At 35.2% G+C, this 14,115-nt stretch overlaps 1 protein-coding gene across 1 annotated transcript in view; it reads left to right on the forward strand.

Moving 5' to 3' along the window:
- LOC114069292 (vacuolar protein sorting-associated protein 13B-like) overlaps window positions 1-14,115 on the forward strand; it is a gene marked incomplete at its 3' end in the record, with an annotated part of 183,460 nt that overhangs the window by 69,884 nt on the left and 99,461 nt on the right. Inside the window, exon 16 of the mRNA XM_027905981.1 lies at window positions 73-197. Coding sequence (XP_027761782.1) covers window positions 73-197 — 125 coding nt within the window. The remainder of the gene's footprint in view (window positions 1-72; window positions 198-14,115) is intronic.

A 14,115-nucleotide genomic window follows, 5' to 3' on the forward strand; every position in this document is an offset into this window, starting at 1 on the left:
ATGTTATAAAATAACTTAAAAGTGATCTAATCATGCGGTGGCATACTGTTTGACTAACTGACTTTGTTCCAGGTATTTGGTTTTCAAGCAGCACTGACTTCTTTGGACAGTAAAGGATTATACTGCATCCCTGTTCCAGTTATCCCCTCATTCAGTACTGCTCTTTATGGCAAGCTGATCAAGTTTCCCAAATATTGGTGAGCATTAAGCCTGAGCATTAAGTGTTTAAGTAATGCACAATTACTTAATTAGTAATTAATTACTTAATTAATAAGTGATTTTAAAAATGCAAAGCTTCATATATATCCCTAAACTTCTCTGTCTTAACTGTCATATTCTACTATTGTTTGTTATTATTAATAAGTTTCTTTGTAAGGATTGCTGGTAATAAACATTTTAGACTGTTGTTTGGCCAAGAGAACAGCCTACTCAAGCCCTGTGTTAAATGGCTTTCTTCTAGACCTTGAAGATTTCTAGAAGCAGTTTCCACTCTGAGTTACATCCTGCTAGCAAAGCTTGATGTGTTTAAACAGGTCACCTCTTACTGTTTTAAACTCAACCAAATTAAAAGCAACAAGTTGGGGGATTAAACCCCAAAACATCCCAACCCCACAAAGTCTCCACTGCACTTGTCTCTCATACCAGTTGGAAGTATTTTCATATTGTGATCAGATATTTTAGCTGTTTATTGTAGTTCATATGTTAAATGAGAACACTTTTCATCTGAAACAAAATCTGTGCATTATAATGAAATGAGCTCTATAAATTTTTTTAAACTTAGTTGTCATGGAAAATTCAGTATTTAAATTTATCTACAGTTTTAATTTTGTGGACGTAGATGTCAGTGCATTTATAAAATCTATTTTCAGGAAGATGCATTTTGGCAATAACTTTGGACAGGATATTATTTCTTTATCCCTCCTTTTGAGCAGTAGCTGTCTGTAATACTACTTTGACTAAACATGTGCAAAGAATTTTACATAAAATGACAAGAAAACCTGTTAATATGTTAAATACTTTGGCTTCAAACATTGTGTTGCATAGCTAATTTATAAGATACCTTTGTTTGTGAAAGCTTAATGGATTAAGAAAAAAGGACCATGTCTATGATTGTTTTTAGTGCCACCCAGAGAATATACTAATTTTTCTCTCACAGGCTGTGACACCATGTTGAATGTCAGAGGCTTTTAGCATTATCAGAACACCACCAGGTGGTAGCAGCCTAACTGACTTTGTCATATTTTTTATCAATAGTTTACAAAAGTATTAACCACTTCAAGTTAATTGCTGCTGTGTTGCAACATTTCGCTAACCTAACATTTCACACTAAGCTCTGGTTAGTGATCCTTGTTAGCAAACTGTAAGAACGAGTTAGTGTTTAATGGTAAATTTGAATTCATTTACTGTATTATAAATCCCGAGGTTAGTTATGCAAAATAAAAAAAAAATTATTTTCTGAACAAAAAATAGTTGAAGAAATCTATAATCTGACAAGTTCAAGTGCTGCTGCTTTCTCATGAGTGCTGTTCTGCAGGTGCTTGTGCTCGCTGTGCTCCATCTCTTCCTTGCTCGCCCATGCCTGGTGTCCCGTGCTTTTCCACATGTGCAGTTGCTCACTTGCCATCACGCTCTGCCTCACATGTTCATGGTCTCGCGCTCGCGTTGTCTCGCTCGTGCATTCTCTGATTCTCTCGTGGTTTCTGTCTCGCTCTTGTTTCTCTCTCTCTCTTTTAAAAATGCACTGTATTACGGTGTGTGCCCAGCTGGAAAATAAAGTATAGTAGATTAATAACATGAGAGAGCAGTAGTTTAGGGGAGTGGAGGCTGGGGAGTGGTCCTGCCTTAAAATAGCAAATCGTCTATCAGCATTTATCAGTAGATCTTGTAAGATCAACGCTTATTGTAATCTAGTGTATTTTAATATTTTTCTCACTTTTTTCCTATGATATGATATTTTTCTAAAGCTTATTTATTTATTTATTAACAGTACAAGATAATTATATAAAATGAACTTATTCCAACAATTTATCTAAACTAAGCAGCACCAATTTGTGAGTAATAAAGTAGAAAAACAAATGAGTACAGCAGCAACCTGGTTAAATGAAGTGTAGTTTGAAGTGAATAAAACTCCAGATGAAACACATCAAATAGCACTTCAACTAAATCGAAATCAGCATGAGGACTGAGAGCTTCATTGAAGTCATGCAGTGAATGAGAATTAGTCTGGTAGGATAACCTGGTAATGTCATTAAACTTAAATTCAATCCTCCCTCCCAAATTATACCACCTGCTTTATTTGGATTTGTGGATTTCACATTCCAGAGTTTCTTAAAGTACACACATCTGATGCTACATGTGTTCTTCTATTTCTTCGTTGCAAATATATACTGCAGACCCTACCTTTTAAAAACAAAGACATTTTATGAACTGTTATGGAATCCCTTAGGTAGTATGTTTTGAGTTAGCAGTGAAAATCTCAACTTTATTTCTGACATAAATCAGTAGAATAGCTTTCTTTTCTAGTTTCAGTACAATAATCTTAAAATGTATAAAGTGTATGAAATACTGTAGTAATATTAATTTTTAAAAACTGTTTGATAAACATTGGCAGGATATTTTAACAGATAAAATTTCAACAGCATCAGCCCAGTGAGTTCCAGTAAATAACCATAAACTGTCATAAAGTGTTGCTTTGTTTTTGTATTAGATTGATGTGTGTTTTAATTTCAGTTAATACTCTTTCTCTCTATAAAAGAATATGCTCAAACTCACTAGTTAACTAAGTCTTGGACATCTTTTAAATTGCATAGCTAATCTTTTTATTGGAAAGTATAAACCATCTGGTCTTTTGTTTTTGTCAAGCATAACAAGATGCAAAATACGTTCATGTCAATATTTTACAACTACTTTATGTAGTGTTGCATGTCAGATTGTAAAGCAGCTTTCAGAGCTTTTAGGAGGACGTCTAAAACCAACTGAGAATTAGCAGAATATGGTTAAAAGCCTAGAATGAAGGACAAAAATGTTTATTGCCAAACAGGAATTAGCTGATTTCTTTTTCTTTTGTTCTTTTGGCTACAGTGTCTGTGGTAACAGATGAGGTAATCTAGTGTAAGACACTTTAGTGTTATAACACTCTATCACTTATTAAATACCACTTTGTTGTACTTCTAAAGAATATTAAACTAACATTACACAATGTAGATTCTTAATAACCTTCCTTTTATTTTTCTGATATCTAAATGATAGTGAAGTGTCCTCTGTATATTTTGAGCTAGATATTGGTCCAGTTATTTGTGTTATTTTATTGCTTTGCTTTTCGTAACTGGTTCCTGACTCCCTTTTTTCTTTATCAGCATTTTGGTTTCTTACCTGACTTCCCGCATTTTATTTTGAATTTGTCACCATGTAGTTTTGAAATAGTTGTTTTGTACACACAATTTAGTTTCTCTTCCATTTTTAAACTTCAGTATTAACATTACAAAAACAGAGGATTCTAAAGCCCTCATTATTACTGTATAGGTTTCTGCTCGAATTTTTGTTACTGGGAAGTTGTTTATATTTTTATACAGCTTTGCTTCCATTTTCTTCCATGATGTGTCCCCTTACAAGGCAAACATCCTTCTCAGTCAAAGCTACGCACTGGTGTGCCATACAGCTGCATTCTTACTGACAGAATTCATTGTTAGATTCCTTACACGATCCAGTAAAGTCATTATAGGCTCCAGTATGACTTAGGATATGCACCTGCTCATGTCTGCTCTGTGTAGTCTTGTAAATCCTGTGTGCATTTGATGATATCCAAATGAACTGACCAGAGTGAGAGCCATTCATGTTGATCCACAAGCAGACTGGTAGATGAAGATCTGGCTTCTTACACAGTAAGAAGTTATTTAGCAAAGAAATTAGCTCCTGGTGACATGGCCTTTACCTCCAAGGTACTACTGTGATGACAGTAGGAGATTTTAGGATTTGCTGAGCACTGAAGAGAGGATTAAAAGTGTTATATGGGGGATCAGGTGAACTATCTGTCTCTGTTACTTTTTTGATTGTAACATCTTTGCAGGGCATGCCCAGTGGAATAATCTGCTTAGAACTAGAAATCACAGTACTTTTCTGAGCTTGAGAGTCATAAGACGTAGCTGTCGTGCTGTTCAGTGCAGTTGTGCTTGTAAGAGTTAAGTGGACCCTATTGGCAGGAAACACAGAGCCAGATATCCACAGACTAGGAACGTGAGATCGTAAATCTAGGAAGTTTTCCCATAAATTGACACTTCGGTCTTGATTTTGGCAGCCTGTTTTACTGGCTAGTCGTGGTAAATCAAGAGTAATGTCAATTTAGATTGGGTGTGGATTGCGTTTCACATGAGCAGTTGAGGGGCATATTTGTTTCCTGGGTCAGAAGTAGAAACAGGTTGAAAACACATGAAACTCATTTTGTAGCATTCAGTTGTGACTATTAGTTATGTCAGTAATTGGATATATCTGCCAGATGAAAATCCGGGGTAAATTGAATGCCTGAACAGATGCCATCAATGTATGGGACAGGGCAGTTTCAGCCACGTCGACGTTGTGCCAGTTGCAACTAGCACATGTTAAAACCTGTCTGAACTGTTGAGATACGCCAGTGATATGGGCTGTGCAAAAGCAGAATGCAACAGTCATTCTCTGGGGTTCTGCAGAGGTGGTTGTGTAGAATTGCCTCAGATGTGAACAATCAGTCTAGGGAATGTGCTGGATTGCTTCAGCATTGTGTACTTCTCTGCCATTGCCTAGAAAATGCATCAAAGAACACAATACTAAATCAGATTTTTTAAATTAACTTATTGGTAGGTGGTTTTGGTAAGGCTTTGTGAGCAGCAACTTTGAGAGTTTCAGAACTGTGCATCTTTGTGCTTGAGGAGTAGGTATGTCGATATCATAGCAGATTGTGATCAGTAATAAAGGGTGACTTAAGAGCTTTAACAGGAGAAGAACTTTTAATTGAAAATGTGATTTAACATACCTTGCATTATAAAAGTTCAAGGGAGCCAGTGCTTGTGTATAAGGATGAAGATGCTTAAGGAACTTGTGTGGAACATTTTATAATCTGTAGTGATATTAATATGTCAAATTTCAACAAGAGCATTTTGGGGCACTTTTCAACTTCTGAAAGGAGCTATTGTCAGTGACCAAAAAAAGCCCTTAACACCAGGAAGAGTTTTGCATCCTGAGTACATGACTTGCAGCTTGATTAGTGTGACAACAAATTAACTTCAGTTGCAAACCTCTATCTTAATTTTTTTTTAAATCAGGTCCAGATCTAATGTTACTGCTTCTCAGCAGATGTGGCAGGCAGCATTCAGCAAATCTGTTAAAAATTCACTTTTAATCAATGTAAATTGGAAGCAGTTGTATTGTTCAGTATTGTCCATGAGGAGGAAATTCAGCAGAGTTGACAGTAAAGGATGGTCATCTGTAGTGTTTCCAGTGTAGTTATTTAGACTAATTAATTGTCAAGTCTCTTCAGTGAAAGTAAATTAAGCCCATTAACTAATATCTGTCCAGGGAAAGTGATTGCACATGGCTAATACTTAATCCTGGTTGTTGTAACTTGCCATCAGTATTTGCTGGCATTTGTACTAAAAACAAGCAAATGGTATTTCAAATGTGTGAGATTTTCAGGGTTAAAGACCCATTTAGAGACGGGTGAAAGGTTTCAAAAACTTAGTGTTAAAGCTGAAGTGCTGTAATGTAGCATAGATTCTAAAGAAAAATTGAATCCCTAATATGTATTCCTTTTGCACTGGATGTGTTTGGAAATTTTGTTTCTCTTAGTGCTAAAGCTATCTATATGAAATGATCTAGTTAGGATTTTCAGTGATATTCTTTATTATGAAGCTTTACCCGTGTAAACTCTGGCTAGAAAGATGCACTGGTGGCAATTTGCCACACAAAGTTTGTCCTTTGTTTCTCTGGAATTTTGCCTGCAATTTTGTGCCTTTTTTTTTTTTTTTTCCTACCTCTTTAAGTGTATCTCTGAAGAAAAATTTGGTCTCTGAGCTGTCATCTAAATAAATCTAAATATTTAAGTGGCTGCTAAATATTCTAGAGAACACCCTGGTGGCCTCTTGTGGCTCAGTTTGTACACACATACCTGTGGCTTTCACTTCCACTCCCAAAAGGAGGGGGGAAAAAAAAGTAAAATTAAACCTGAGAAGGATATGGCCAGGCTTTAAACTGAGAATGGCTTCTGACACGCTTGGTGTGTTCAGCGTTGTTTGAGAAAGTGCCAGCTGCTGTGGCCTGAAACTGGCCGAGAGCAAGCTAACAGGTCAGCAGTGGGCACAGCCACACACCAGTGCTGGAGCCTGCACTTGGCTTCCCTGGTTTGCAATCTAGGATGCTTGAAACTTGCACCCTGAAGCTGACTGTGATGTCATTCTGCTAGCCAGCCCTGTTCAAGTGTTGGGTATTACACAGAATTCTGAAGAACTGTACTGTAGTGTTGGAGTTGCTCTCTTACCTTTTACCTTTTTCTTTGCATCTTCTTTTTAAGACAATGCAGTGGGAGTTGATAGGACTGTTTTAAGAATTTGTGGTCATTAAATACAATAATTTGAAGAAAAAGATGGCCTTTCTTTCATTGGGACTTCTAATATAGTTCCCTATAGAATTATGTTCAGGAAATTGTATGACACCTCATGTATCAAATATTCCACCTTCACCAAAACTCTGTGTTTAAAGGCTTCTTGAATAAGCTACATGCTTCTGATTTTATTTATGTTTTTATGGTTACCTTCATTACATTCATGGATCACTGTGATGTTGCTGGGCAAGCGGTAGCATATCCTTTTTTGAGTCTATAGAGCTTCACACTTGCTTCTCAAGCAGTAGGCACCAGAAACTCTGTAGTCCTAAATTATGCACCTGCCCTTACAATCATGTTAATCTGACTCTCAGTTAAAGTTTAACCATGATAAAGGGCAACTAAAAACATTTTACTTAAAAAAAGCTGTATTTGTCTTGACTCAAATAAACCAAATATAATCTTGTGCATGTTTAGCTGTCCATAGCACCTTAGCAGCTTTACTGCATCTGTGTTCATGTCTAGGTTGGAGAAGCATTCATTCCTGTGTCCAGGATGATGTGTTTGCTGTGTTCTCCTCATGCTTGTTTCCCCCAGTACCTGGATGTACTTTTTCTTTTATATAGGAATAGTCCTTCTCATAGATCAGGATCTGTCTTTGGTTCTAAGCTAAACGTTTGTGTGCAAGGACACATCCACGGTGTTTTTCCTCAAGCATTTTTATCCTTCTTGTTTATAGCTTTGCATTTTTTTATTACCCTTTCTTTATGAATGCCTTTTAAAGTAAGTTGAAATAACCTGTCAGGTGTACATACCGAGACACAGGTACTGTATTGAAAACATGTGAACATTTAGACCTCCATTGAGCCTGCATGTTTGGTAAACATTGTCTGTTTTTCATTATATTTTCATCTTCTAAAGGACATCAGCTCCCAGTTTCTGAACTAGATTTTTTTAGCATGGCATGTTTTGGATGAGAACGTTAGAGGACCATTTGAACAAAAAATGAAAAAAAGAACAACTGAGTCATGCTCAGGTGGGATATAAAGCCCTTGAACAGTATACTGTGAGAATAAAACCTGTTTATCAAATTTGGAAATGGTTATACCTATTGCAGGTACTTCTGATGTCAATGCAAGAAATGGAAACAATTATGTTAGCTCAGACACTAGTAAAAAAAATTTTGGATTAATTTTTCAATTGATCAGATTTTTTTGCCCGTTATAACATGTATGTTTTTTAAACAAAAGCCTATAAGATTTTTTTCTTTGCTGATATTTCTTCTTTGAGTGGCTGATTCCAAAATAAACAATCAAATATAAGAGAATATATTTAGTTAACATGATTAGAATATTCTAATCATATTTACCTTTGATAGTGAAGAAATGTGCAAAATACATGGAGAGTGACAGAATTAAGTACCTGCTTTCTGTATTTTAACTAGGGGCAAATAGAAATGGAATTTTTCCAATGTCACTGACTTAGTGTGTTGCTCTGAAAGTACATATATGACTTTGATTTTGAATACGTCTTGTATTTGGCTGTGTATACATATTAAAAGAAAATATCTTTGATATATTTCACTGGCAGTGTCTTTTCTTCATGTGTAGAGTTTTTAATTAATGAAATAAATATCATGAAGCACACAGTGAATGGACCAAAACTGAACACAGGAAAAGTATATACATAGAACCTGCTTTAAAGTTAGTATTATTTTTGAGGAATGAATGGTGTAAAGTAATGCTGGAGTCAGTGCTTAAAGATGTTAAAATTAGATTTAAAAATAATTGTAGTCTTTGAAGTACAAAGTATTATGCATTTACTGAGATTTAATGTTTTGCTTTAAATAGCTTTTAATTCTTTAAAATTCTTTTGAGGTTGCTACTTAATGAGGCCACAGTAAAGTAATTTTAAAGCCTTTATACTCTTTCTGCAGTTATGCAGAGTATACACGTGAACCATTAGCACACCTTGTCCATTCATGTCCTTGCTGATGAAGACACCCTTGATCCATCCTTTGCTATATTAAAGGCTTTTCTGGTAATCAGAAAAACAAAACACATTTCCCTGCTTCCAGTATCTTCCTTTTGATGCCGTAACTTCTATCTTAAAGGATAGTGCAATTGGCCTTTGAGGAACTATAAGGCAAAGAGTGGGGTTAAGTGCTTTTATTTAGCAGCAAGGTTGGATTAAATGATCTCCCTTCTAACCCCCAACTGTTGTGATTTGTCTTTCTGGATTTAACAGAATTGAGCAGTTGCCTGTGAATCCCCCCATTTAGCAGGGGATGATGAGGGAAAGGTATGGCACTACAGAAATGGCTTTTTAAAGATGCGGCTTTGTTTCTTTTAGTCTTATATATCTTGTTTGTGACATGTCCATTTAGTGCAATATTTTTGTTCAAATACTAATTTTGTTTCACTAATGCAGACATTCACCTTCTCACTTCTCTGATTAGCTATAAATGTTTTGCCACAGTTTCAAGTAACCTTTTTTCTCTCAGTGTAAATGTGTCCTTTTTTTTCCATCAAAGTATTTAATCTATTTATAAAACAAAATAAACACTATGCATAAGTTTTTAGTAGAAGAAATCCACAGAAACCCCCAAATCAGAACCAACTTACCTCTTTGGACAAATTTTCTTACTGAGATTAGTTGTTAGTGTTGACTTGGAGTTGTGCTCAGCCCTTGAATCTTCAGCAAGGAATCTGAAACTGTGTTAGTTCTCAAGAAGACCTTTGAACTGGGTTTGTCAGTGCAGTTTTCTTCACTGAGCACCAGCATGTTTGAGCCCTTCCGGCTCCCTGTTTTACCTGCTAATGGCAACCAAATGGCTCTGTGTGGCAGGTTTAGACGATTGATTTAATGGCTGTTTCTGCTGCTTCTGGGATTCTGTGAAAGGACAAGGAGGAGAGGAAAGGCAGAGGATGGGGTTACTTCCCTGGACAGTGAAGCAGGCTACTCTGAGGGAAGCCAGTTTCCCAAACTCTGTACCACCCCTGAGCTTGGATTACACTGGGGTGTATAAAGCAATGATACTGGATTTGTAAAAGCTACAAAAAAAAGTAATGCTTGCTTTGTTTTAATAAACATGGATCTTTGCAGTTTGGAGGTTTATGGCCACTAGCAACTTCTACCTGGTTACCCCTGGGGGTTTTGTTTATCTGCAGCTGCTTAGTTACAGCATCTCCAAGCTCCAGGTGATTCCTTCCTGCCCCTCCCCCCAACATTTACTTAAGAGATAAATGATAATGATGTCATTTAGTTTGTCATTGTTGCTTTTTCAGGTAGGAGCTATTTCTTGTGAAAAGATACAAGACACAATTTAAATGTAGGTATAAAAGATCTCTGCTTCTCACATGATTCCCTCTGTAACACCATCATTGAGCCAGTACTTCCCTATGGAAAGTCCTTGTCTCTTTCCGGACTGTTTCTGGGTTTTTTCTGACTTTTCTCATGGTCCTTGTGTTTGGATCTTATTGAACATAATGCAACTAAATTGTCATATCCCTTCCCTTGTTCTCACTAATACCCACCATCAATGATAGGGAGATGCTTAGATCCAAGTAAAAAATTTAGACCTTCTAGAAGAAGTAAAGAAAGGCTTGATGTTTAAAATACAAGCACAAAAGTCCTGAATTGGCATCTCCATGAGGAGTTTCTTATCCCTTGTTTTTTGATGTCCACCCCATTCTTTGTGGAGTTCTGAAGATCTGGTTCTTTAAAGATGTAACTTTACGCATAAGATTAAGTTGTTTAATGTGTGTAACTCATATATATTGAGTACTAAAGAAGGCTGAGGTCTGGTTGTAATCTCATTAGAGCAGGGAACTTGTAATTTTCTTCTTCCATGGATTGCTCATATCACTTTAATTATTAGAAATGGAATTTTTTTACGGAGAAAGAAATAGCAATTCACTTGACCCTCACTTGCAATTTGTTGGGTGTTCAGGTCTCTGGCATCTTCCCCATTGATGAGCTAGTAAGCTCAATTTGATCTAACATCCTAAATACTTAAATGTTTCTTTAGTGCAGCTGCAGGTTTAACGTGCTTCTGCATGAAAGTTTCAACAGCCACCTTAGTTTATCATGTGTCCAAAAACAAGACTGAAAACCCCCAATCCCTTGTTGGTATCAGCAGATTTTTAGTTCAGATCTGTTGCATTTTGTGGCACATAGGCTATGACCTAACTAGAAGTGGACATAGACTGCTTTCTTGCCTCCTTTCTTAAACTTTTAATCCAGTGGGTGGAAAGACTCATCTCATGCTTAGTATGGCTGGAATTAGGTTGGTGAAAATTAGGACTTTCCTACCCTCACAGTCCAGGGGGTTTTTTTGCAGTCTTCCACTGTTTTCTCATGGTATTTCATTGCAGGTAAAGTTACAATAACTGTCTTACTAAGGTCACTGATTTTCACTTCCTTGTTTCTTCACAAACCAGTATAATTATTTGCATGCAGCAATCATAATTTGTAATCTCTAATGATCATAACTTTTAATATCCAAATATATCAAATCAAAATTGTTTTTTTAAAAATCCAAGTTTAGAGCCTCTAACAGGAATGTCCAGAGTCTTGCATTCTTTGCTTAAAATGGATTTTTTTGAGGTTTCGTCCTTTAGATATTTGTTTGATTTTATTATTTTTGTTTTGTAATATGCAATTATTCATTTTTGCTTTGCTGTGTAAAGGTAAATTTTATTGTTCCATTAAGACAAAGATTTTATTGAGAATTAAGAATGGATAGTCTCTGTTCATTTCCTAAGCCATATGGAAGCTTTTACTCTGTCTGTATTGTTTTGTCTGCACAATTGTTTCAAGGAAATCTGTAGGGGTTTTTTTTTTGAAGTTCACATATGACTAAATACTTTACAAAATTTTTTTCATCACTGACAAATTTCAGAACTAATGTTTAAAAATGATACAGTAGTCAGTTTAAAGATGATAGTGTTGTACTCTTCTCATTCCATATATGAAATTTCCAGGAATACTAAATTAATGTTTTGATTTCCTGAAAAAAAAAAAAAAAAGAAAAAAGTGGTGAGCCTTTAAGTTCATTGTTTTCTCCCTTGTAATAAATTGTATGATTAGCAGTGTTTCCTACAAATAAGAGGCTAAGGTAGCTGCAGCTCCTGAAAATTAATCTGTGTAAGAGTTGACGTAAGATGTCAGGCAGCTTTTAGTGAAGTCTGTAGAAGAGCAGAAGAAGTTTTGAAGACATCAATCTTTGAGGTGTTTTTGGAACGAAGCGTTCTAAAGCCAGTTTAATTATTTTTTAAATAAAAATTAACTTGACCCTCTGGCACGAATAACTGTATGTTGCTGACTGAAGACTGAAAATTGTGTTAGTATATGTGGACATGATATGTTTTGGGTTTTTTTGTGAGTAGCAGTGACTTCAGTTTTGCATTTAAAACAATAGTAAAGCCAGTTCCCTCTCCTCGTGTCAGAGGTTTGATATTTGTCATTGTTTCCTTTACAATAATAATATTTGCTTAAATGTTAAGAAAAAGGATCAAAATAGTAATTTTCTCCAAATTGATATGAAGCATCAGGTTAAGTAGAAATAAATAAATAAAAGTTTGTTGTAGGTATGTAGATGAAGCCTTCATTCATGTCACATAAAACCAGCATATACTTTCCGTTTACCTAGGAGGAAAGGTGTGCAAATGCTGACTGAAATTATTTGGGCATTTAAATTACATGCAGGTTCTTCTAAGGCACAATTGCTGGGTTCTAGTAGCAGGTTACTGGTTTTGTTATTGTGGAAAAAATGAACTAATCGTATTTTACTGTACAGGATATGAGTAATAACAAAAATCAAATTTTTTCAAACATATTGCAGGGTCCAGTTTTGCAGTTGGGGACTCTGTATAAACCTCTGGACCCAGCTGTTCACCACTTTATTCTTTCAGTCACTCTGAGGTGTTGATTTTACAAGAATGAGTTGCTGTTCCTAAAGTCTACAAACTGAAAATATTTCATAACAGGCCTGTGAATTGGTTATATGGGTGCCTATGCTTGGTGTCCAATTCATGTTTTCATTCAAAAACAGCGAAGAAAACTATTTTCTTTAATGGTATGCCAGATTTATCCAAATATTTCAGCAAGTCTGTATTACAGTTTGTCAACAAACTGGGTACAACCAAAGTGTATTTAAAAATCATTTAATTAGGACAGATTCATTTTCACTCCATGCCACTACACAGCAAGACTCGCTTGTTCATATTTCCTTAAATTTATTCTGGAACTTGTCCAAGTTCAGCTTTAATGAGTAGCCTATCCTGCTAGTTACATTAGGATTTATTTTCCCCTAGAGAAGAGTGTTTGAATTGGTAGTTTTTTAACCTGTTCAGTTAAATGAACATATGTTCAGAAATGCATCTTAACTCTTGAGTGTAAAGATTGAGAAACAATTATTTCTATTGCTGTTGCAGTTTTAAAATGATGTTTAAGTAGCGGTTTTAGACTCCAACTATGTGCCATAACTGTTTTAATATGGTGATGAGTTTTGATATGAAGTCATATTCTGTTGCTTAATACAAATGTAATGATACAGTATAGAAACTCAGATCGCACTTGGTTTACTGAAAAAAATTATTTGTACTTTTATTTTGACTTACTGCTTGAATATATCTCTTGGGTCATAAAAACTTGGTTAAATATAGCTCAATACCGTATTAATGATATATTTTCTATATTAACAGGTGCAGTTTGGTAGCAAATTTATATTTTAAAATCTTTTAAATGCATTGTTTGTGTTTCAAAACTATTGTAATAAATCCTGAATTATAATTGTACTTTCATCACTAGCCAGGTCTAGTTAAAATTTCCTTTAAGCAACATTTGCTGCACACATGGTACAATGCTTCCCCCTGCCTTGATTTTTTTTTTTCTATAAAAAAGGATTTTTTTTTAACTTCCCATTCCCCCCAAGTTACCTGAAAAAAACATGGGACTTTATTCCTATGGGATTGTTAAAGTACAGTAAGTGTAGGATTTGCATATTGTTAAAAAAAATTCATACACTGTTATTACTCCTAAGGGACTATTTTATGTGAAACTTACAGTTTTGAATGTAGCACAGGTCATACAGTAGCTGTAATATGTATTAGTTGAATAGTCAAACTTTTTAAGCAAAATCTTTTCCAGTACCATATTCTGTGTTGTGATTGTCACAGCTCCTCAGTTTCCTTCTAAAGTACATGAATTTGTTAATACAAAATTGCTATTTGAGATGGAATTTTTGCAGAATCATGTTTGTCCTAAATTTTGCTGAAAAATGTTTTCCATCTACTTTCTTCCTTCCCATTTACATCCTTGCCTTTACATTAGGGAACCGGTCTTTTTAAATATTCAGACACTTTGTTCTGTAATACTTAGTTTTAATTCTGCAAAATAGTATTCAGAAGTAAGAGGGGAAAGATAGAAAAAAATGTTGTCTGGAAGGATAACAAAAGGAGAAATACCAGAAAGGAAAAATGCTACAGTGTACTTTTGTAATGAGATAAATAATAAAGGATGACAGTACATGTCTTGAAAAAAAA

Source organism: Empidonax traillii, unplaced genomic scaffold, assembly GCF_003031625.1.
Source record: "Empidonax traillii isolate 1590-97213 ecotype Southwest subspecies unplaced genomic scaffold, ASM303162v1 scaffold1229:size276339, whole genome shotgun sequence".
Taxonomy (NCBI): domain Eukaryota; kingdom Metazoa; phylum Chordata; class Aves; order Passeriformes; family Tyrannidae; genus Empidonax; species Empidonax traillii.